General features: G+C 37.8%; 1 protein-coding gene and 1 long non-coding RNA gene across 8 annotated transcripts in view; both read right to left on the bottom strand.

The window, feature by feature from the left end:
• The window catches only part of ZNF667 (zinc finger protein 667), a 77,767-nt gene that overhangs the window by 7,711 nt on the left and 44,687 nt on the right, over positions 1-25,369 (bottom strand). For 6 of the 7 annotated variants that reach the window (XM_019439134.2, XM_019439140.2, XM_019439137.2 and 3 more), the window contains exons 3-5: positions 24,360-24,486; positions 22,947-23,039; positions 10,864-13,724 (exon numbers count right to left, since the gene is read on the bottom strand). In XM_019439134.2, the coding sequence (XP_019294679.1) occupies positions 12,145-13,724; positions 22,947-23,039; positions 24,360-24,486 (1,800 nt within the window). In that variant the 3' untranslated portion in view covers positions 10,864-12,144. Of the gene's footprint in view, positions 1-10,863; positions 13,725-22,946; positions 23,040-24,359; positions 24,487-25,369 lie in introns of those variants that run through there. The other variant, XM_053906209.1, reaches the window with a different exon arrangement.
• On the bottom strand, positions 856-8,136 carry LOC128778067 (uncharacterized). The gene is made up of 2 exons (XR_008423454.1): positions 7,859-8,136; positions 856-7,622 (listed from the first exon to the last, which is right to left on the bottom strand). It is a non-coding gene; the product is annotated as an uncharacterized LOC128778067 (long non-coding RNA).

Here is a 25,369-nt window from a genome sequence, read left to right as displayed (position 1 = left end):
TTCAACATTTACACTTAGACAAAAGCAAGATAGGTATTTCTTAAAAGACAAAAAGACCAATAACCAAAGAAGAATAGAAAATAAAATGGAAGTTTGATCCCTCTCCTAATTCCAGGTGGTTGAATTGTATTAAATCTATGTCATTTAAAACTGAAAAGGTTAAGCTAGCTCTCCAAGCTGTAGTTCTGAAACTAGAGGGGAAAAGAAAATTACAGATCAGTACTCCTAAACTGGCTGCCCACAGACATTTGATTTGGTAGTCACCGAGTTTAACATGAGTACAAAATAATAATAATAATAATAATAATAATAATAATACCTTTATGTGGGCATGTTTTCCAGTTCTCCACAGTTCAAACCACTCCTTCTTTACATCTGATTTATTGTACACTTTATATTACTTCCTGACTCCTGGAGGCTTTGAATATGCAATCAATTCAGAACCAACTCACACAGCATTACAGGTACGCAGAAAATGGATGAAAAGGAAGACTTGAATAGACACTTTATACTTCTGCAGGGGGAAGACTATTCTAGAGATGTTAGAGGCCCAAAATTAATTTACAGACTCTTTGTAACTAATAGAATCCTGATTTTTTTTTTAAGGCTTGAAACACTGTGTGCATGTCAACGCACACACATATACATTCACACAGGGAAACACATAAATATACAAATAAAGGTACTACGTCAGTGGCTTAACAGTATTAATAACATTAATTCTGCTCTACAAAACCAACTCATCCTTTTATCTGAATGTAAAAGTTATTAAAGGACGCTGTAATTTATAATCACAGTGAAAACAATCTTCCTAAACAAGACATGAGATCCAGAAGCCACACACACACGCACAGATTCCAGGTTTTACTGCATAGGAATTTTATTAAGCCTTTATATAGTCAAAGACAGTATAAACACAAAGTTTTTTATTATCAGTATTGTAGATATTACAACATATATGAAATTCATATCCTTAACATAAAAGTGCTCCTACAGATCACTTAGGAAATGACACTACTCCCATGAGCAAAGGATATAAAGAAGCAACAGGTGACTGGTAAGTGACAGAATCTCACTAGAATAAGAACAAGTTAAACGAACTATCCATTTGTCAATATCAAACTGATAAAAAAAATCTGCATTGCAAAAGCACAGAAAAGGAAATACTTCTATGCAGTGATATGAGGAAGTATGAATTTGTACAAAATTTCTGAAAGGTAACTAGTCAATATCAGAATTTTCACTGGGACAATCAGAATTTTCTTTACAAATTTACTTTATTTCCTTATCCCATTAAACAGATAAAACAATGTAAAAGGTACCAAACAAAAAAGATCAGAAAAGAGGATCATCAGTGGATGAGAGAGTTGAACAAATAATAGACAAAAGGGAAGAAAGTGTTCATTCATGAAATGTAGCAGAGGCTGCTGCTATCTGAAATGTTTGAATGATAGGGATGTCAGTAACAAAAGCCACTCTACAGAGGCTGGGGATAATAAGAAACAGTGACAAGACTGTTCAGTGCCTTTCTATGTGGCAGTCAACAGCTTCCTCACTTCACCCTCTGTTCTATAAGTAAATTGAATAGGATCCTTCACACCATCCACAAAAATGACTTCCAGTTAAATAAATTCTTAAATGTAAAATTAGCAAGTATTATAAGAAAATATAGTAGGATATATTTACGAACTGGGATTGAACATATCTTTCTAAAAAATGCTTTAAACAATTTAAAAACAACAGAAGGGAAGAAATTATTTATAATATATAAAGGGAAAGATGTAAGAACACCTATAAGTAAAGGACAACTAAACAAGTATAAAAATGGACAAAGTATAAGAATAGGTAAATCATAGAAGAAATCGGGATGGCTGATAAAGGAGTCCCTGCTTAACCTCACTAGTATTGAGATACAGATTTAAATAATAATATCAAAAAGTGGCAGCTGTTTGGAGAAATGAGTACTCCTCATTGCCATTTTGGAGGCAGTGAAGTTTTTAACATGTTCACTCAAGTCCCTTTGGAAGGCAGTATGATTAGTACATGAAACACTGGAAACAATCTAGAGTTCCATGGGACTTGACTAGAAATACTAGCAGCAGTTTCAAAGAAGGGACCAATGATATAGACATGGATGGATTTGTCTGAAGGACACTGAAGCAGCAAATTTTGCAGATTTGCACAGTATTATATATTTTAAAAACATTTCTAACACATTTAAATAAGTATGCAAATATTTAGAAAGGGTCTGGAGAGACACCCAACTAATAAGTGTTCCTTCTAGGGAGGAGACTGGGATTGGATATTCTGGTCAAGAGGAGATTTTGTGTTCTCTGTAGTATTTGAAGTTCTAAACAACAATGTAAGAAATTTTACCTATGAAAAAGTGAACTTAGCATGAGGGAAAGCTGGCAGGTAAATTAGAACCTTTTTGGAATTTAGAGAATATTAGCTCATCGACTTGCCAGTCCTTCCCAAGCATACAGAGATCCCAGTAACCTTTCCCATCCAGGGAAACTGATATACAGCTACCTGGAATAATCAAGCCATAATCAGATTTTTTAAAAAGTAATCTCTATACCCAACATGGGACTCAACTTACAACCCTGAGATCAAGAGTTTTATGTTCTACCAACTGAGCCAGCCAGATGCCTCAAGCCATATCATTCCTAAATGTTGAACAGACAGTTAAGGATCATAACATATGAAAACTATCAGAATAAGAAGCAAGAGACCGAAATAAACCTACAGTGGGGAAAGTTATGTAATAACAGAAGAAAACAAAATTTATATTAAATTTGAACCTAAGTATTCCCATATTTATGGGAATCTATATTAAAAAAATTAGGTAATACTGTACACCTGAAGTGGATGCAACAATGTTAACTGTACTGGAGTTAAAAATTTTTTTAATTGTTTTAAAGAAAAAAATAGTACAGAAAGAAATCGTCTGTTTTGTAGAAAAAAACAAATCCGAACTCCTAAGAATGAAAAAAATGTTATTGCTGTAATAAACCTAACAGAAGTTTTTAAAGAAAATTCAGGAAACTTTCCAAGCTCATAAATTATAAACAAAAAGGGACATTCAATTAATAGGAGTTCCAAAGAAGTTTACAGAGAAAGGATATCAAATGATTGAGAACCTTTATAAACTGAAGAAAGTTATGAATGTTCAGCTTGGAATAGTTCACCAAGTGTTGGGCTGAATTGGCAAAAACAATTACAATGGGAAAAAAATACATCCAGAAATATGCTTGTGAAATTTCAGAATACTGAAGATGAAACCATCCTTTTCAAAAAGCTTTAAAAAAATGTCAGTGTCTCTAAAAAGAACATTCGAGATACCATTAGCCTCCTCCCTGTCAGCAATATTAGATAATACAGAATGTGCTGCACCTTCCAAGTTACAAAGTAAAATTACTTTGAATCTAGAAGTCTATACCCAAACAACAATAAAGCGTGAGACCAAACACTGATATTCTGTATGTGTAGTTTGCTTCAGTTTACTCTCATTTATCCTTTATTAGGGTACTAAAGGATTAGCTTCAGCAAAATTTGGATGAAACAGGAAGGCGGCAGCAGGAAAAACTTCAATAAACACATGTGATTGGGAAAGCGGTGCTGAGGATGACTAGGATGATGGTTCTACAACAATCAGACCAAATCACTCTAGGCTACAAATCCAGGAACTCAATGAAGAAAATCTTCAGGAAGATTGAAATAGGTTACATTAAGTAGGTACGAAGTTGGAGGATTATAACAATACGGTGAAGAATAAAAGTTTGTTCTTAGGAAGACAGGCAATTATTGGCTTTGAAAAACCATACCAGTTATCAGGTCTGAATATAAAGTCCCCATGAAATGCGGTATGATTTTGGAAAACAGATATGAAAAAATAAAATCCATTTGACTGATACCAGGAAGAGACTCCTCTAAGTGCATACTGGGATAACATCGGACCTATAGAGGAGGAAATGTAATCTTCACACACTGCTTGGCTCCAACTCTTCAGAGAATATTTACACCATGATAATGACTGAGTGCTATTTTATTTCCAACTTTACAATATATAGACAAGTCACTTAAGTTTGTCTCTGCATGTATGTAGGACTATTTACTGTCTACTTAATGTAACAGGCAAAATGTAGCTGACAGATTGGATGGTGGGCGGTTGATGGTAATAATGAGAGATTGAGGAAGGATGAGGGGCAATATTCTCATAGAGGAGATTCAGAAGATCTAATTAAAGTCAACAGAATAAGAAACAGGTTACCTGTATTTCCAGGTAAAATACAACAGAGGAGCTAATATGGTGGGATGAGTTAAATTCTTATCTTTCCTAAGAAATATTACTAAAGAGTCTATAAAGTTGATAAATGGAAAAGCAGCAATTTAGGATTAGGATTCTGACAGAAACCTAATTCCAATTAGCTTGGAAAAAGGAATTTTTAGGACGTGAAATTGAAAGATATAGTGTGTATATGGTGCAGCTTTAGGTGATCACTCAGACTATCAGAGATTAGTTGTTTCATTCTCTGGCAGGCTCTCTCTTGGTGGGGGAAATAAAATGGCCTCTTGATATTAGACTTAAAAGGTCCTGCCAGCTTTTAATCTCAAAAGGAAAATGATCTTTCTCTTAGTCTCCATGTCAGTCAGAGAAGAAAAATAGAATTTGTTCTAAAACAGAATTTGGTTCTCTGGACCGCTCACTAGGTCCATGGTATGGGATACTCTGGCCAGTCTGGGTCAAGTGCACATGCCTCTGGTAGTGGGACTGGATCACTGGATTGACCAGTTCACAAAATTCCCATGGAATGGGGACAAGGTGGAGGGAGGTTGAGAGTCACTTCCCATAAAGAAAAAATTTGGCCTGACAAGGACATTGATCGATTCACTAAGTGTGCGAATATTCCAATATTTGCTGCAGAGTGTGTTTGATGAGGTGGTGCTGCCTCAGACCCTGTAGCAAGGGTTAAGTTAAATTTCCATGGGTGGACTGGACTCGGTACACTGTAAGCTTGTAATTTAGCTGTCTTGCCAGTAATCTTAAAATGGCTGCATGCTAGACAGGACAACCTCAACATCAAGAGACCAGGGCTTGGGTGACTAGTGGTTGAGCCTCATCTCCTGGACCATTCATGCCAGACTTCAGGCGAGTTCCTTTTAAATCCTTCCAAAGAAGGCTTCCTTCACAGGTGTCAGAGGCAACCAACACCAAGTAAAGCTGTTTACATAAAGGACAGCAGACCTGATCTACAAAGAGGGTTGCCTTCAAGTAAAGAAACTTCATTTCTGCCTCCCCACTCCCCACCCTTCCACTGTGTCTGTGAGTGGTCGAGTGGTACATACCCTTAAGGAGGCAAAATCATACATATTTATGAGGAGACTTTAAATGTATTTACTAGCTCCTGAATATAAAGAGGTGGAACCAAGATGTGTCTCTCCCTTTCTCCTTTCTGAAGCCAAATTAAAGCAACAAGAAACATACATGGGAGCTCCATCTTTGATGAAGTGAAGAAATATCTACAATCCTGAGCCTCAAAATCCATAAGGAAATGTGGCTAAATGTGGTAAGAATCCTGAGAGGAAACTGATGCTGTAATATCAAAGAGTATAAAATTCTTCCAAAGCAATGTCCTATCTGGAAGGGCAAAAGAAAAGTGTCTTGATTAGGACCACAGTTTTACTTCAAAAAGTCTCACTTTAGAAGCCTCCCTAAATGGTTTACAGTTGCAGAGTGGAAGGGTGAGTAGCTGAAGGGTTTAAGGAGGAAACACTTGGGTTTTGAAAAGCTAACCTATCATATGTCAGAGGGGAGAGAAACTGCCAATGATATGCAGGACTGTAAGGTAAAGAAAGGCTAAATACTTACTACTGAAAGTGTGGGCTACAGACCAGCAGCATCACTTGATAATTTCTCACAATTCCAGAATATTGGGCCCTAATCCAGACCTAGTGATTCAGAATCTGCAGCTCTACAAAATCCCCAGGTGATCTGAATACACAGTAACATCTGAGAATCACCGGGCTAAAACAAATTTCTTGCCAGTCTGGAGCACTGCCCTTGGAAAAATAGCTAGATCAGGAAGAAATCTATTCATTAAAAAAATTAAAAAAAAATCTTTTTTAGTGTTTATTTTTGAGAAAGAGAGACAGAGACAGAGCATGAGCGGGGGAGGGGCAGAGAGAGGGAGACACAGAATCCAAAGCAGACTACAGGCTCTAGGCTGTCAGCACAGACTCTGATGCAGGGCTGGAACTCACCAACCGTGAGATCATGACCTGAGCTGAAGTCGGATGCTCAACCGACGCTCAACTGAGCCACCCGGGGGCCTCTATTCAAAAATTTAAAAGTCTTTCAGAGACCCTATGGAACAGAAGATTCAGACTTAACAGAACTTCCTTCTAACAAAATTGAATGAAATGACAAAAGAAAAAAGCCAGCCCCATTGAAAAAGTAAAGGGAAGGGCGCCCGAGTAGCTCAGCTAGTTAAGCTCTTGATTTCAGCTCAGGTCATGATCTCAGTTGTGAGAGCAAGCCCACATTGGGCTCTGCATTGGGTGTGGAGCCTGCTTAAGAACTTTTCTCTCCCTCTGCCCCTCCCCCAGTCACACTTGCTCTCAAAGAAAAGAAAAAATAAATCGAGACCATCTCACATCACACACTATGAAAAGTTTAATACAGAAACAACAGGGCCACACTAAATGAACATGCCAGGATCTCTGGCACCCTCTGCCCTCTCATAAGACTGGCATAATGGAGAAAAAGTAGGTAGAAGAAATTTTGAAAAACTATACCAGTATATCCCAACTTGCTGAGCAAGATGTAGGCAGCACTGAATGAAGGTACATAAAAATTCATCCAAAAATCCTTCATTCTAGAGTGTTGGTAGTTTGAATAGAAAGGGCAAGTTAAAGATCTATTAGAATTTGCCTATCTTTTTGATCCAGGAACTTCTCCAAAAATACTGGTGAAAGTTTTCAAAAGCATGTACACAAGAATGTTAATTGCAGTTTTTTTTATTCCTACATCCATAGTCATTCTGTTCTTGTTAAATGTGAATTTGAGATATAAACTTCCAGTGAAGATGGAATTATGGGGGAGGGGGGAGGAGGATAGTTTATCATCTCATCTGAAACACTTAAAACTGGACAAAATATATGAAACCTTGGTATCCAAGACACTGGACATCAGGCAATGAGACAGAGATCCCTGAAAAATGGGAAACAAATGAGGTGAGTACTGTGATTTCCCCCAAATAACTGCACGGAGAGTTTCCAGGCTATGGTCTCCCTGAGTTGAGATGGGTCTGGGAGCCAGGGAGATTGACTGAGGTGGCTAGCGTTCTTAGGATGAAGTGCCTGAGAGCTCTTAGAGGAAAAAACACCTAGACATCAGAATCTTTTGTGTAAAAACTCTAGTTTTTACCTGAACACTGATCACAGCATGCATGTGAGGAAACCACTTGAATTACCTGGGAAAAGAACTGATAGAATTACAAGGAGAAATGGACAAATCCAAAATTATAAGAGATTCTGACACACATCTGTCATAAGAACAAGTAAACAGAAAATCAGTAAGGATACTGAAGACCTGAACTATACTATCCAACAAACTTGACCTGACATTTTAACGTTTATTTATTTATTTATTTATTTTTTTTATTTTTGGGACAGAGAGAGAGAGTATGAATGGGGGAGGGTCAGAGAGAGAGGGAGACACAGGATCTGAAGCAGGCTCCAGGCTCTGAGCCATCAGCCCAGAGCCCGACGCGGGGCTCGAACTCACGGACCGCGAGATCATAACCTGAGCTGAAGTCGGACGCTTAACCGACTGAGCCACCCAGGCGCCCCTGACCTGACATTTTAAAAACCTTTCACCCAAGAATAGAATATAAATTATTTTACTGCATCCAGAATATTTATCAAAATAGACCATATTCCAGGCTTTAAAACATATCTCAATAAACTTAAAAAAACTCCAGTCATATAAAACACATTTTCTGACTAGAAAGGATTAAATTAGAAATCAGTAACACAAAGATACTTGAAAAATCTCCAAGTAGTTGGACCTAAACAGTAATCCATGAGTCTAAAGAGAAATCAAAAAGGAAAAAAAGGAAGTATTTAAAATTGAGTGAAACTTAGAACACACCATGTCAAAATGTGTGGGATGCAGCTAACACAGTGCTTAGAAGGGAATACACTACACTAAGTTATAAAATTTCGAAAGCTCCCAGTGACTTCAAATTAACACAATTAACACAATTTCCACCTTAACAAATTTCCACATTAGCATTAGCATGTAAATAATAAAAAGAAATCAATGAAATAGGAAGCAAAAACAGGTCAATAAAACTAATAAATCTTCAGACTGACTACTGAAAAAAGAAAATACACAAGTTACCAATATCTGGAATAGCAGAGGTGACATCACCACAAATTCTACAGTTATGAAATGGTTACAAGAATGTTGTGGACTTCATGGAAATGATTTGAGAACTTAGATGAAATGGGAAATTTTCTTGGAATGATCAAAAGTTTTCTCAAGAACAATCTGAACAGGTCTTTTTAACAAAAAAAAAAAAAAAAAAAAAAAAGGGAGGGGCGCCTGGGTGGCTCAGTGGTGAAGCGTCCGACTTCAGTTCAGATCGTGATCTCACGGTCTGTGAGTTCAAGCCCCGCATCGGGCTCTGTGCTGACAGCTCAGAGCCTGGAGCCTGCTTCAGATTCTGTGTCTCCCTCTCTCTCTGCCCCTCCCCCACTCACACTGTCTCTATAAGAAAAATGAATAAACGTTAAAAAAAAAAAAAGGAATTTGTAGTTTAAGCTTTCCAAATATTTTCAGGTATCTTACGGTTGTTGCTAGTTTAGTTCTGCCATAGTCAGGGAATACAATTTATACAACCAGTTGTTTAAAACTTAAGATTTGTTTTATGGTTTTGGTAAAATGCTTCATGTGTACTTGAATGTATTCTCTTATGTTTTATAAATGTCAACTAGTTAATTTGGTCAATTTTGTTGTTCAGGGGTTCTATATACTACTTGTTCTATTAATAGCAGAGAGACAATGATGAAATCTCCAGTAATAGTGGATTGAGCCATTTACCCTTTCTGTTCTTTTTTCATTTGTGTAATTTCTACCTCTGTAGTTTGATACATGTACAATTAGGACTGTTATGTTTACCTGGAAATTGATCCTTTTTATGTCTCTTTATCCCTGATTACATTTGTTGTTCTAATGTCTGCTTCATCTGACACTAATATCGTGATTCCAACTTTCATCAGTGTTTGCGTGTTCTATCTTTTCCCCCACTTTTAATTATGTATGCCTGTATATTTAAAGTTTCTGCTAGCATATGCTGGGTCCTGCTTTTCAATTCAATTGTTTTGCCATCTCTTAACTGGTGTGTTTAGACCATCTGCATTTGCTGTAATTTAAGAAATATATTTGGATTAAAAACCTAACTTCAAGGTTCACTTATTGTTTCCTTGGCTGTGTCAAGCATACTTAAGTATACTGATGAACCTGTTGAAAAGTGTTCATCTGTGTTCATTTCTATTATTTCCATGATTCATATAGTTCCACCTCTGCTCAAATGACCCATGTAGTTTGGCTGCTGTGCATCTTTTTGGTTACAGCCTTGAACATATTATAGTTGTTTAAAATTTTGTCAGTCCAACAGCTGTCACTTTGAGTAGTTCTGGAGTGCTTTGTCACTTGGTGGGGATGGAAAGTGTAGATTATTCTTGTTTTGCATGCTTTGTAATTCTCCCCCCATCCCCGACCCCAAAAGCTAGGAATCATGTGTAGAACCAACACAGGTAAATAGATTTCTGGAAATGGTCATGTCATTCCTTCTGTTAAGCCTTGGATGGGGTGGGGGGAGGGAAGAATTCATTAATACAGACAAGAACTGGACTAGGTTTAAGTCTGGTTGCTGCTGTGGTTACCCTGAGTTCACCAGAGTCTTCAAACATCACTAGTGATTCCTTAGCCTATTTTCCCAAGGGTTTTATCTCAATGTCTGAGTCACCTTCAGATTTAAGTGTTCCCTGACAACTATGGCTCAGAAAATCCAGTTATACTGAAACATTTTCATTCATTTATTCACTCAAGATCTCACTAGTACTTACCACTTCAATGTGCCAGTCACTATACTAAATACTGGAATTTGCCACTCCTCTAATACTCTACAACCTCCTGCCACTATCTTGTGCATGTGTACTTTCTCTCTTTGCCTTCAATAGCCTTCCAACTCTTAAGTGCCTAGTCAGCCTGAGTCCTGTTCTTCCTTTAATATGGTCACTATCTCCAAGTAATCCCTGTTCCCATGTCCTCCACTCACAATGGAGTTCACCATCTTCTTCTTCGTTATTATGTGTCTTTTATATATGTTTGCACATTTTAATATTATGTATTCCCTAGAAAACTCTAAACGTCTGCAGGCAAGTACAATGTCTTATTAGTTTATATTATATATAGTAGGTTTGTGACCATTGATTTGGAACCAATCTCTATGGCAGGTTGGCAAAGAAATTAACAAAGCCAGGGGTGTGGAAGGGGAGGAAGAATAGACCTGCCTCTCCATGAGCATTCTGTTAATCTGCTCACCCATTTGCTCCAAGTGTTGGAGATATTTTATGTTTTTACAGTACTATGACAAGTGTAAATGAAAAGTTAACTGTTCTATTATCCTATATGCATGCTTACCCTTCACAAATCTGGATGTTATTTTCTCAGTTGTGGTCAAAGTTAGAATGGCGTAACTCTCATGGTTATACATTTCGCAGTTATCTTAGCAAGATATGGGTGTTTACAAACATGGTTTTTGCAGAATACTCCAACCGTATATAACCCAATAACAAAAAGAACTCTGATTTTATTTCTTACATACTTTGTACAAGCGGGAAACAGGGACTGAAAGCTGTTACATATGGTGATTAGCTGACAGGAAAAGAGACTGGTACATAAATCCAGAGTTTCCTCCCATGTATTAGTCAGCTTGGGCTGCCATAACAAAATACCATATCCTGGGTGACTTAAACAAAAGAAACTTATTCTTCAGTTCTGGAGATCAGGGTGCCACATGGTTGGATGGTAGGGAGAGCTAGCTTCCTGGCTTGCAGACAGCCACCTTCTTGTAGTATCTTCTCATGGCTTAGAGCAAGCTCTCTGGCATCCTTTCTTTTAAAGACACTAATCCTATCATGATGTACCCTCATAAACTCATCTATCCCTAATTATCTCCCAAAGGTCCCTATCTTTAGAGGTTAGGGGTTTGACATATAAATTCTGAGAGGACACATTTAGGGAATGGCATCTCATTCTCCACCAGTCACTTATTGCACACCACTGTTCTTACATGAAAATACCACTGTTTATTCATATAAATATAAACAAATTTCTTTTCAAATAAAACAGTAACAAATAATTTCTCCCTGCTCTTAAGTTCCCATTCTTCAGTATATCCTGGCTTCTTTTTTCCCATTAGCCTGTCTCAGGCTTGTTAAGATTTTTCATACCATGAAGATTATGTATCTTCATATTCATGGAGACAGTATGATAGTAACTCTACTGATTCACACACATTATGAGTGTTATCTTTATCCACTTGAAGATTCACTCTACTTTTTTCTCACCCACAATTTTCTGTCAGCTGAAAGTAGTACCCTCGTTTGCCCAGGAAATCTCTTAAAAATGATAGTCTAGTTCTAAGGGACAAACTTAAAACTCTTTCTTCATGTGACCTTAAATAAGGCTCAAAGCCCCATCTATAAATATGGGCTTTGTGGTTCCACTTTGTTGTATGTCACTAATGAAACAGCTTTCTAAATTACACTGCAAATAAAACATCAGTGTCTTATGGAATGAAGAGTGGTCTTCATTAAAAATGATCCAGTCATCTGAACTTGCTGCTTTGAAATTAAGACCTATGGTAACATCACTGCCTCGGTTGATTACAAACTGTCTGGTCAAAGTCACCCTAATGACTTTTGCTCTTTGGCTTTCAAAGTGGGACACATCACCAAGATGGTCCCATTTTTACAAAATTTATGTTATAGACAAAGGCATTTTTCCCATGCCTTGGTCTCTGCTACTTTTACAGCCTCATTCTACGCTTTCACATATTTAAAACAAACTTAGGCTTTTTCCTCAGAATGTGTATTCTGATGTCGAATCAGAGATGAACTCCGACTATATGCCTTCCCACATTTACTACATTCATATGGTTTCTCTGAAGAATGACTTCTCTGATGCCGAATAAGATCTGAGCCACTACTAAATGCCTTCCCACATTCATTACATTCATAGGGTTTCTCTCCAGTATGACTTCTTTCATGTAGAATAAGGGATGTGCGTTGACTAAAGGCCTTCCCACATGTTTTGCACGTATATGGTTTTTCTCCAGTGTGAATTCTTTCATGTTGAGCAAGGTGTGCACTCTGACTGAAGGCTTTCCCACACTGATCACATTCATAGGGTCTATCTTCAGTATGAATTCTCTTATGCCGAGTAAGAGATATTCGATGACTGAAGGCTTTTCCACATTCCTCACATTGATAGGGCTTTTCTCCAGTATGAATTCTCTGATGTTCAATAAGAAATGACTGACGACCAAAAACTTTACTACATTTATTGCATTTGAAAGGCTTCTCTTCAGAATGAATGTTCTGATGTATTTTAAGGTTGGCAGTTCCAGAAAACATCTTCCCACATTCCTTACATTCAAACAGTTTCTTTTTCCTTGTATGAACTTTCTGATGTTGAATAAGGGATGAATGCCGATTACAGACCTTTTCACATTTACTGCATCTGTAGAGTTTCTCTCCATTATGAATTCTTAGATGTAGAATAAGGGTTGAAAGGCGCCTGAAGACCTTGTCACATTTATCACATTTGTAGGGTTTCTTTGATGTGTGAATTCTCTGATGAAGCAAAATGGATGAAATCCTATTAAAGGATTTTCCACATTCTCTGCATTTATAAGGATTCTCTAAATGGTGACTTTTCTGCAGTGGACTCTGACTTAAGGTCTTCTCACTTTCATAGGTTTTCTCTCCAGTGTGAATTCTTTTATGTATAACAAGGGCTGATTTGTTTTTGAAGCCTCTCCCACATTTATTGCATTTATGTAATTTCTTTTTGCTGTGAATCTTCTTATGAAGTAAAAGGGATGACTTTCGAATGAAGTCTTTCCCACACTTTCCACACTGGTGGATATTCTCAACAAAATGAATTTTCTGGCCTACAGTGAGAGTTGGGTACTGACTCAAGGCCTTCCCACAGTGAAAGGTTTCTTTTCCATTATGAACTTTCCCATGTAGAATAAGAGATGTTCTTTGAATGAAGTTTTCTCCACACTTATCACATTCATGGCTTTTCCTTCCATTGTGAATTTTCTGATGAAGAATGAGGGATGAGATCTGTCTGAAAGCTTTTCTACAATTACTGCATTCATAAGGCTTCTCTCTAGTATGAGATTTCTGATGAAGTTTAAGAGATAAACTTTGACCAAAGGTTTTCCCACAGTCATTACATTTTAAAGATTTCTTTCCTGAATGCACTTTCTTGGGTTTTACTAGGACTGAACTTTTCTTGCAGCCTTTCTTTCCTATGGCAACTTTTTGTGATGCAGAAACTGGTTTCTGATAGCTGCTTTGCCCAGATTTGTTGCACAGAGATGTTGGTAACTTCTTGGTCTCATATTTAGACCTTGAGTCTGAAAGACACCAAGAAATTCAATATTTGTTTTCCTATGCTGGAAAAATGAAGTTTCTGTGCAGTTATTATCAATGATAATTACAATATCAATCATCATCAAACATAATTATAATGATGATAACCAGAAGAAAAACTTTGTGGTATCTTACTGTAATTTTAACATGCCAAAAGGCTTTATAGAAATATTTAGTAATTAAAAATCAGGAAAGCTTGTGATTTGAAATTAATAAATCAAAGTTTTATTTGTAGGATAAATTCATACCACATACCATATTAAACTCCATAGGTTATTCATTAGATGAATGTACTTTTATTAGATGAAAGGTCCAAAAAAGGCAGAAGGTAAACTACAAACAGAAGGTAAATTAGTAGTTGCCTGGGGCTGGAGGTGGGACTAGGGTTTAATTGTAAATGGACATGAAGAATTTTATTAGGGTGATAAAAATATTCTAAAACTGGATTATGGTGATGGCTACACAAGTTGTCAACTTTATTAAAAACCACTGAATTATACACTTAAGTGAATTTTACAATATGTACATTACATCCCAATGAAATTGTAAATTTTTAAAATGTATTCTTAAAATCCAATCTTAAAAAAACAAACAAACAAAACACTGGAATTCTGGTTTGCAGTTCTTCATGTAAGAAGCTTGGAAAGCACAACTTCATCCTAACAAGTAAAAAGCTAAACAGATGTTAAAACCAACAACTCTTCTTGGATCCATAAGACAGGGGAGAGTACAAACGGCTGCCTCCAATTTCAGCGGCCTCTAGCCATCCTGTCCCTCCTAAAGGGATAGGGTTTTGGTGGGGGGGGCACTGAGAAACTGAAGACATTCACATTCCAGAGGCAAAGGCTCCCTAAAAGACACACCTCACCCATCACACATCACTAAAGGGCTGTTTACAATAGTTCCTTTTACCTGGTACATCACCTCTGGCAAGTAAAAAAAAAATTACAAGGCATACCAAAAGGCAAATAACACAATTTGAAGAGAAAGAGCAAGCATCAAAATCAGACTGATATGGCAGGGATGCTAGAATTCTCAGACCAGAAATTTAAAATTGATTAATATGTTAAGGGCTCTAATGATAAAGTATACAGCGTATTAGAACAGATGGGCAATGTAAGCAGAGAGATGGAAATTCTCAGAACCAAAACAAAATGAGATCAAAAACACTGTAACAGAAATAAAGAATGACTTGCACAGAATTCGACACAGCTGAAGAAAGATTCTGAGAGCTAAAGGATTTATTCTATTGGTAAATTAGAATTCTTAAAAATCAGGGGCTCCTGGGTGGCTCAGCCGGTTCAACATCTGACCCTTCATTTTGGCTCATGTTATGATCTCACAGTTTGTGAGTCTGAGCCCTGTGTCAGGCTCTACACTGATGGTGTGGAGCCTTCTTGGGATCCTCCCTCTCCCTCTCTGCCCCTACCCTGCTCATGCTCACGTGCTTTCTTGCTCTCTAAATAAAAATAAACTAAAAAAAAAAAAAAAAAAAAAAAAGAACCCTTAAAACTTGGAAAGCACAGTAAATAAAGACTGAAAAAAAGAGAACAGAATATCCAAAGACCATGGGACAACTACAAAAAAGTGACAAACGTATTATGAGACTACTAGGAGAAAGAAGAAAGAAAAGAAGAGCAATGAAGAAACAATAAGTGAAGAAAAAAAAAAAAAAGAAAAAAACCTTTATTTTTCTTATCATTTTCATTTTAAAGTTTGAGAGAGAATCTCAAGCAGGTTCCATGCTGTCAGCCTAGAGCTCGACGTGGGGCTTGATCTCACAAATTGTGAGATCATGATCTGAGCTGGAACCAAGAGTCAGACACCCAACAACTGAGCCACCCAGGCACCCCTATTTTTCTTATTCTTAACTGACCTAACAGTAATAGTTTATTCAAAATAATAGCATCAATGTATTCAATAATGTTTGGTCATCTTTTCATCTTATGTATGTACATGTAATATATACATGCTTATCATATTTATATATAAATGAAACGAATGATAACAATGATACAGGTGATGGGAGGAAGAAATTAGCATTATTTTGTTATTATAAGGCACAGTCCCATGAAGTGATATACTGGTACCTGAAAGTGGACTTGGATTAGTTGTATAGGTATACTGTAAACTCTAAGGCAACCACTTAAAAAACAAAAAAGTATAATTGATAACACTGGAATCATATGAAATGCTCGTTTAAAAACACAATAGGCAGAGGGGCGCCTGGCTAACTCAGTTGGTGGAGCATGCAACTCTTGATCTCAGGGTTTGAGTTCAAGCCCCACACTGGGTGTAGAGCCTACTTAAAAATACATAAACAAAAAACAAAATAAAACCACAACAAGCAGAAAAAGAGAAAACAAAAGCAGGAATAAAGACAATAAAAAATACTTATTATGTATAGAAGTAGATATCAATCCAACTATATGAGTAATCACTTTGAATGTCAACAGTATAATTACTGTAACAATTAAAAGAGACTGTCAGGGTGAATTAAAAAACATGGCCCAATTGTGTGTTGTCTGTAAAAAACCCACTTTAGATATAGATTAGACATAGATTAAAAGTAAATGAATGGATGGATAAAGAAGATGTGGTATATATACACAACACAGTATCACTCAGCAATCAAAATGAATGAAATCTTGCCATTTGCAACTATGTGGATGGAACTAGAGGGTATTATGCTAAGTGAAATTAGAGAAAGACAAATATCATACGAGTTCACTCATATGTGGCATTTAAGATACTAAACAGATGAACATAAGGAAAGGGTAGCAAAAATACTATAAAAACAGGGAGGGGGACAAAACATAAGAGACTCCTAAATGTAGAGAACAGAGGGTTGCTGAAGGGGTTGTGGGAGGGGGGATGGACTAAATGGGTAAGGGGCATTAAGGAATCTACTCCTGAAATCATTGTGGCACCATGTGCTAACTTGGATGTAAATTAAACAGTACATTAATAAATTTTTTAAAAAGTAAATGAATGGAGAGAAATATACCATGCCAACACTAATCAAAAGAAAGCAGGAGTAGCTATATTAATTCTAGACAGAGCAGACTTAAAAGCATGGAAAGTTATCATGGATAAAGAGGGGCATTACATAATGAAAGAATCAATTCTTCAGAAAACATAACAATTCTTAATGTGTATATGCCTAACAACAGAGCATCAAACTACAATCAACAAAAACTGTAAAACTGTGAGGAGAAATATATGAATCCACTATCATAGTTATTAAAACACTTCAACATCCTTCCCTCATAAATGAACAGATTGAGCAAGCAGAAAATTCAGGGGAACTCAACCACACCATTTTCAATTGAATATAACTGGCATCTACAGACCACTTCATCCAATGACAGTAGTAGTCACATTGTCCCCAAGCTTACACAGAATATTCCCCAAGACAGACAACATTCTAGGCCTTAAAACACACCTTAACAACGAATAGAAATCACACAGTGCTCTCAGACCACAATGAAATTAAACTAGAAATCAGTAACAGAAAGATCAGTGGAAAATCCCTAAATACTTGGAGGTTAAATCATACATTTTCAACAACACATGAGGGGCATGTGGGTGACTCAGTCAGTTAAGAATCAAACTCTTGATTTTGGCTCAGGTCATTATCTCATGGTTTGTGAGATAGAGCCCTGCATGAGGCTCTGTGCTGACAAAGCAGAGCCTGCTTGGGAATCCCTCTCCCCCCACTCTCTGCACCTTCCCTGTTCATGCACCTGCACTATCAAATTAAAAAAACAAAAAAACAAACAAACAAAAAAACTCTCAAAAGAAATTTTTTAAATATTCTGAACTAAATGAAAACAGAAACACAACTTACCAGAATTTGTGGGATGCAACGAAACTAGTGTTTATCCTAGGGAAATTTATAGCACTATATAGCACATTAGAAAAGAACAAAGATCTAAAATGAGGGGCACCTGGGTGACTCAGTCCATTGAGCATCCAAATCTTGATTTCAGTTCAGGTCATGATCTCACAGTTCGTGGGATCACGCCCTGCATCAGGCTGTGCGTGGACGGTGTGGAGCCTGCTTGGATTCTCTCTCTGCCCCTCCCCTGCTGGCGCACACTCGGTCTCTCAAAAAAATAAACTTAAAAAATAAATACATAATATCAGTAATCTAAGTTTCCTTCTCAGGAAAACATTAAAAGAGCAAATCAAATCCAAAATAAGCAGAAGAGGGGCACCTGGGTAGCTCAAGTTGGTTGAGCGTCCGACTTTGGCTCAGGTCATGATCTTACGGTTAATGAGTTTGAGCCCCAAATTGGGCTCACTACTGTCAGTGTGGCGCTCACTTTGGATCCTCTATCCCTCCCCTGCTCTCTCTCTCAAAAACAAACATTAAAATAAGCAGAAAAAAGTAAGAATTACAGCAAAACTCACTGAAATTGAAAACAAGAAATCAATAGAAAAATACAATGAAACTAAAACCTGGTTTTTTGAAAATCACTAAAATTGATAAGGTTCTAGCTAGGCCAAGAAATAGAGAAAACACAAACTACTAATATCAGAAATGAAAGACACGACAGAAATACACATTTCATGAAAATTAAAAGAATAATAAAGGAAAACTATGAACAACTTCTATGCCCTTAAATTTGATAACCTAGATGAAAGAGACCATTTTGTTGAAAGGAACAGTATTCCAAAAGTCACACAAGAAATCAGAAAATGTGAATAGGCCTCTATCTATTCAAGAAATTGAATAGATAGTTGGTTAAGCATCCAACTCGGGCTTGGCTCAGGTCACGATCTCATGGGAGTTCAAGCCCTGAATCAGGCTCTGTGCTGACAGGCTCTCTCTCAGCCTCCTGCTCTTTCTCTCCCTCAAAATAAACTTTAAAAAAAAAAAAAAAAAAAAAAAAAAGAACCAATAACCTTCCAAAACAGAAAGCACCAGGCCCAGATGCATCTGCTGATGAATTCTAACAAATATTTAAAAGAACTCATACCAATTCTCCATCATCTCTTTCAGAGGACAGAAGCAAAAAGAATACTTGATAACTCATTATATGAGGCTACTTTTACCTTAATACCAAAATCAGACAAAGGCAACACAAGAAAAGGAAACTACAGATGAGTACCTCTGATGCATATTAATGCAAAAATTCTAAACAAAATACTAGCAAACTGAACTTAACAGCACATTAAAAAGATCACACACACGAGCAAGTGGGATTTACACCTGGAAAGCAAGGACAGTTCAATATGGGAAAATCAATCACTGTTATACATCACATTAACAAAATAAAGGACAAAAGCCACATGATGATCAATTGATACAGAAAAAACTTTTGACGAAATTCAAAACCCTTTCATGATAAAAACACTCAACAATCTACAAATAGAAAGAAACTACCTCAACATAATAAAATCCATAATTGAAAAACCCACAGCAAATATCACAGTAAACATGGAAAGACTAAAACCCTTTCCTAAGATCAGAAACAAGGCAAGAATGCTCACTCTCACCACTGCTATTCAACATAGTACCAGAAGTTGTAGCCAGAGCAGTGGGGTTGTTTTTTTAAAATTTTTTAAATGTTTATTTATTTTTGAGACAGAATGCAAGCAGGGGAAGGGCAGAGAGAGGAAGACACAGAATCCGAAGCAGGCTTCGGGCTCTGTGCTGACAGGGGTCAAACTCATGAACCGTGAGGTCATGACTTGAGCCAAAGTCAGACACCTAACCAACTGAGCCACCCAGGTGCCTCAAACCAGAGCAGTTTTTTAAAAAAAGAAATAAAAAGCATTAAAAAAAGGAAAAGAAGTGACATTCTGCCTGTTCACAGATGACATGATCTTCTTTGTAGAGAAGCCTAAACATTCCACACAGACATACAAAATGTTTGAACCAATAAACAAATCCAATCAAATAAAACAGCAGGATACAAAATCAAGGCTCAAATCAGTTGTGTTTCTATACACTAACAATGACCACTCAGAAAGGGAAACAAGAAAAACAATCCCATTTACTATAGCATCAAAAAGGATAAAATATTCAGGAATAAATTTAACTTAAGCAATTTGTACATGGAAAACTACAGAGCACTGCTAAAAGTCATCAAAGGTACAAATAAATGGAAAGCTATTCTGTGCATGTGGACTGGAAGACTTAATATTCCACCCAAAGCAATCTACAGATTCAATGCAATTCCTATCAAAATCCCAATGACATTTTTTACAGAAATAGAAAAAAAATTCCTAAAATTCATATACAATGTCACGGGACCCCAAGTAGCCAATCTTGAAAAAAAGAAACAAAGTTAGATGCCTCACACTTTCTGATTTCAAAACATACTAAAAAAGCAGGGCCTGTGGCGCCTGGGTGGCTCAGCTGGCTGAGCATCTAACTCTTGATTTCGCTGCACTTATAATCCCAGGGTCATGGGGTCGAGGGTCCTATCAGGCTCTGTACTGAGTGTGGAGCCTGTCTGGGATTCTCTGTCTCTCTCCCTCTGCCCCTCTCCCCAGCTCATGTGCTCTCCCTAAAAGAAAACAAATAAATAATTAAAAAAATCCTTCAAAACACACTACAAATCAACAGTAATTAAGATGATATGGTAGTGGATAAAAGATAGATATAAAGACTAACAGAACAGAATAAAAAGTCAAGAAATATACACTTGCATATCTGGTCAAATGATTTTCAATAAGGAGGCCAATACCACTCAAGAGGAAAGGGCAGTCTCTTTCACAATCAGGGCTGGGAAAACTGGGTATCTACATGTGAAAGAATGATCTTGGACCCTTCCTTACACTTTATATATAAAGGTGTAAGTGGCTCAAGGGGTTGAGTGACAGACTTGATTTCAGCTCAGGCCATGATCCCAGAGTTATGGGATCAAGCCCTGCATCAGGCTCTGCACTGAGCATGGTGGAGCATGTTTAAGATTCTCTCTCCCTCTGCCCCTCTCTTCTGCTCACTCTCTTTCTCTCTCCCAAAAAAACCCTACAAAACCCAAGTAACAACAACACAAAAACTTCAAGGGGGGGGGGGCACCTGAGTGGCTCAGTTGATTGGCATCCCACTCTAGATTTCGGCTTGGATCATGATCTCACTGTTTTTGGGTTCGAGCCCCACTTGGGCTCTGTCCTGACTGCAGGGAGCCTACCTGGGATTCCTTCTCTCTCACTCTTCCAAAAGCAAAAATTTTAACTCAAAATAGATTAAAGACCTAAAGGTAAAATCTAAAACTACTGAACTCTTGGGGTGCCTGGTGGCTCAGTCGGTTGAGTGTCTGACTTCGGCTCAGGTCATGATCTCGTGATTTATGAGTTCAAGCCCTGCATCAGGCTCTGTGCTGACAGCTCAGAGCCTGGAACCTGCTTCAGATTCTGTCTCCCTCTCTCTGCTCCTCCCCTGATTGCTCTCTCTCTCTCTCTCGTTCTCAAAAATAATAAACATTAAAAATAAATAAATAAATAAATAAATAAATAAATAAATAAAATAAAACTACTGAACTCTTAGAAGAAAACATTGGGGAAAAAGCTTCAGACATTAGATTTGGCATTGATTTCTGAGATATGACACCAAAAAACACAAGCAACAAAATAAAAAAATAGGACTACATCTGCATGTCAAAAGGAACAATCAAGAGAGGGAAAAGGCAATCTATGAAATAAGAGAAAATAATTGCAAATCATCCATCAGATAAGGGGCTAATACAAAGAATAAAGAACTACAACTCAACAACAGATGACAACCCTATTTTAACAAACAAGCAAAAGACCTGAATAGACACTTATACATATGGCCAATACACCCATGAAAAGATGCTCAACATCACTAATCATTAGAGAAATGCAAATCAAACCCACAGTATCACCTCACACCTGTAAGGATGGCCACTATCAAAAAAACAAAAAATAACAAGTGTTGACAAAAAAACTGGAACCCTTGTATACTATTGGTGGAAATGACAAATGGTGCAGCCACTATGGAAAACAGCACGGAGGTTCCCCAGAAAATAAAAAATAAAATTATCATATGATCCAGCAATCCTACCTCTGGGTACATATCCAAAAAAACTGAAATCAGGATCTTAAATACATATCTGTACTCCCATGTTCATTGCAGTATTATTTACAGTAGCCAAAAGCAGAACAACCCAATTATCCATTGATAAATGGATACAAAGAATGTGATAAATATAATGAAGTATTATGCAGCCTTAAAAAAGAAATATCCTGTCACTTGTAAGCTACAACATGGATGAACCTCAAGGACATTATGCTCAGCAAAAAAAAAACAAAACAAACAAAAACCAAAAAAAAAAAAACAGTTATAAAAGATCAAATACTGTATGATTCCATTCATACAAAGTATCCATGGTAATCAAAATCAGAGAAATATAAAGAAAGGTGACTACTGAAGGCTGGGTGGAGGGGTGGAGGGAAATTAGTGTTTAGTGAGTATAGTTTCAGAAGTTATTAGAAGATGAAAAAGTTCTTGATACCTGTTGCACAACAATGTGAATACACTTAACTGTACATTAAAAATGGTTAAAATGAACTCAATATTATGAATTTTTTTACAACCAAAAAATTCTTATAAAACTGTTTAAGTAAGTAAAAATAACCTGATAAAAAAAGAATCTATCAGAAAAGAGAATGAGCTCTTGGAAAGTAGTCAAAGTGAACAGTTGTGGAAAAAAAATTTTTTTTTAAAAGAATGAAGGAACGATGTGAGCTTGAACATTATCATTAGAAATACTATCATGAGAGAAGGTGGAATATGCTTTCTCTGAAGGGAAATGCTGAGGCAGGGAAGGCTGGGATGAGGGCATTAAGAACTGAGCTTCTGAGACCAGAAACTGGGGTTCAAACCTAGCTCTAATGCCACTTCCTAGCTAGCTGGGTTACCGTAAGCAAGTCACTGAACTCCTCTGATCTTCAGTTTCCTCATATATAGACCAGAAATAATAATACCTACCTTAGAGGACTGGGAGGAACCTATACTTAAAGTATGTCTGTTACCTACTAAAGGTTTATTAAATGTTGGTTATTCTCCTTCTAGAGCTTGCACAAAAGAGACTGGAATTTTCTTCTCAGGCCTGGGGCCTTTAAGGTAAGGAAACTGGGAGCTCTCAAATATCAAGAGGTTGCCCCCTCAAAATGCAGGGTGCTCTTACACACAATGGCAATGTACAGGCTTTGGTTCTGTCACTCACCCAAGCCCCGGCGTTTTCTCACTGGCTCCACCATCCAAGGTGCTTTCCCTTTCTCCAATAAGGTGATCACATTTGGTCTCCGAAAGGAAAGTCCTGCATTTGGGAAAAACATCAGAACTGAGCAGGATGTGGATGCCACAGATGCCAGGGCCAAGCCCCATGTCAATGGGAACGGGGGTTTATGACCACAAAGGGTACACAGAAGACGTAAAGGGCAGGTGGAAAAGGAGGATGAAAGTTCAGTTACAGTGAGAGGTGGTGCTCATTTCTAACTCTACAAAGCCAACTATGGTCTTGAAAAGTCAGGCCAGAAACTCCTGAGTCTATTGCCTTTAGCTCCCACTCCCACCTTCTTTGATCTGTTTTGGGTCGAGGGGCTGGGGCTCTGCAATCCACACTTCTTCATCAGCAGCTCCCTATCAGCATCCACCAGCAACTAACCAGCAACCACCACCAGGGGCTCTGCTGGTTTTCATTCTTCTTTTTCCTGCACTCTCAGAACAAGCCTCAGCCTGACTCTTCATGACTGTAACAGACTAGTCAGCATACCTCTCTCTTCCTTCAGAAGTGTGAGTCCCTTCAAGTCCTAAAAACCCCAAACTCTCCCCTTTGTATGCCTAGCCCAAGGACGGTGGTGGCTGCAACCTACAGTTATCATCTATGAATCAGCTGTGTCCACTAGTTACCTTTTAACAGTACCTGCTGATTCCTTTTATTAAATTCTCTCAAAAATTTTGAGGGTGCCCTCAAAAGGTTACATATATAGTTACCATATGATAGCAATTCTACTCCTAGGTATATACCCTGAAGAAATGAAAATACATGCCCACAAAAATATTCATACACGAATGTTCACAGCAGCACATTCATAATAGCTCCAGTTAAAAACTGCCCAAAGGCCCATCAACTGATGAATGGATAAATAAAATGTAGAATATTATTGGCCATAAAAAGAAGGGGGCACTGATACATGCTACAATGCAGATGAACCTCAAAAACATTACGTTAAGTGAAAGAAGTCAGGCACAAAAGTACCACATACCTATGATTCCATTTCTATGAAAAGCCAAGAATAGGCAAATTCATAGAGACAGAAAGTGGATTAGTGTTTGCCTAATCTAAAGGAATTAGTGGGCAAGGAGAAATGAAGAGTGGTTGCTAATGGGTCTGGGATTTCTTTTGGGGTAATAAAAATGTTCTAAAACTGACTGTGGTGATGGATGTACAATTCTATAAATACATTTAAAACCACTGAATTCTATACATTGTATATATATGTGAATTACACATCAACACAGCTGTTAAACAATAAAACAAAACTGTAGTGGCTTCTGTTTTCCTGACTAGACTAATTTATGTCCCACAATAGGCTGGTTGTGGATTATGGTGGTGGGGGGCGGGGGCAGGCCTTACCGAGTGAGACCAGATTCTGGTAGTTTTCCAACATGACGTCTTCATACAGATCCTTCTGAATGGGGCTCAGCCACTCCCACTCTTCCTGGGAGAAATAGATGGCCAAATCCCCAAATGTCACTGGCACCTGAAACAGAAAATCACATGTCCTTTCATCATGGGCTTATGCTTCCACATGGCTAGAGACAACAAGGAACTTGTTCCTAAAAGGGGACATAAATGGTGCCAGGAATCTTTTCAGGAAACATTTCGGGTTCTGCGGCCAAGAGGGGCAGGTATATTAAATAAAATAAATACAACACAATATGATATGATTTAGCTATTATCAAAGACTGTGTCGGAGCGCCTGGGTGGCTCAGTCAGTTGAGCATCCAACTTCAGCTCAGGTCATGATCTCATGGTTCGTGGGATTCAGCCCATGTCAGGCGCTGTGTTGACAGCCCATAGCCTGGAGGCTGCTTCAGATTCTGTGTCTCCCTCTCTCTCTGCCCCTCCCCTGCTCTCACTCTCAAAAATAAGTAAACATTAAAAAAAAAAAAAAAAAAGACTGTATCACAGGGGCACCTGGGTGGCTCAGTCAGTTGAGCATCCGACTCTTGATTTTGACTCACATCACAATCCCAGGTTGTGGGATCAAGCCCAGCATCAGGCTCTGCTCTGCATGTGGTGGATCCTGCTTAAGATTCTCTCCCAGGGGCGCCTGGGTGGCTCAGTAAGTTGAGCGTCCGACTTCGGCTCAGGTCGTGATCTCACAGCTTGTGGGTTCGAGCCCCGCGTCAGTCTCTGTGCTGACAGCTTAGAGCCTGAAGCCTGCTTCAGATTCTGTGTCTCCCTCTCTCTCTGTCCCTCCCATGCTCATTCTGTCTCTCAAAAATAAATAAATAAACATAAAAAAAAAAAAAAAAAAGATTCTCTCCCCTTCTGCCCCCTTCCCTGACTCATACACTCTCTAAAAAATAAAGACTGCCACATAAAAAGCATAGCAACTTGGATTTACTGGGCACTGACAA

The sequence above is a fragment of the Panthera pardus genome, unplaced genomic scaffold, assembly GCF_024362965.1.
Source record: "Panthera pardus isolate Hobbes unplaced genomic scaffold, ASM2436296v1 HiC_scaffold_18, whole genome shotgun sequence".
NCBI classification, from domain to species: domain Eukaryota; kingdom Metazoa; phylum Chordata; class Mammalia; order Carnivora; family Felidae; genus Panthera; species Panthera pardus.
Note: the sequence above shows the minus strand (reverse complement) of the source record. Positions and strands in the feature narration are given on the sequence as shown.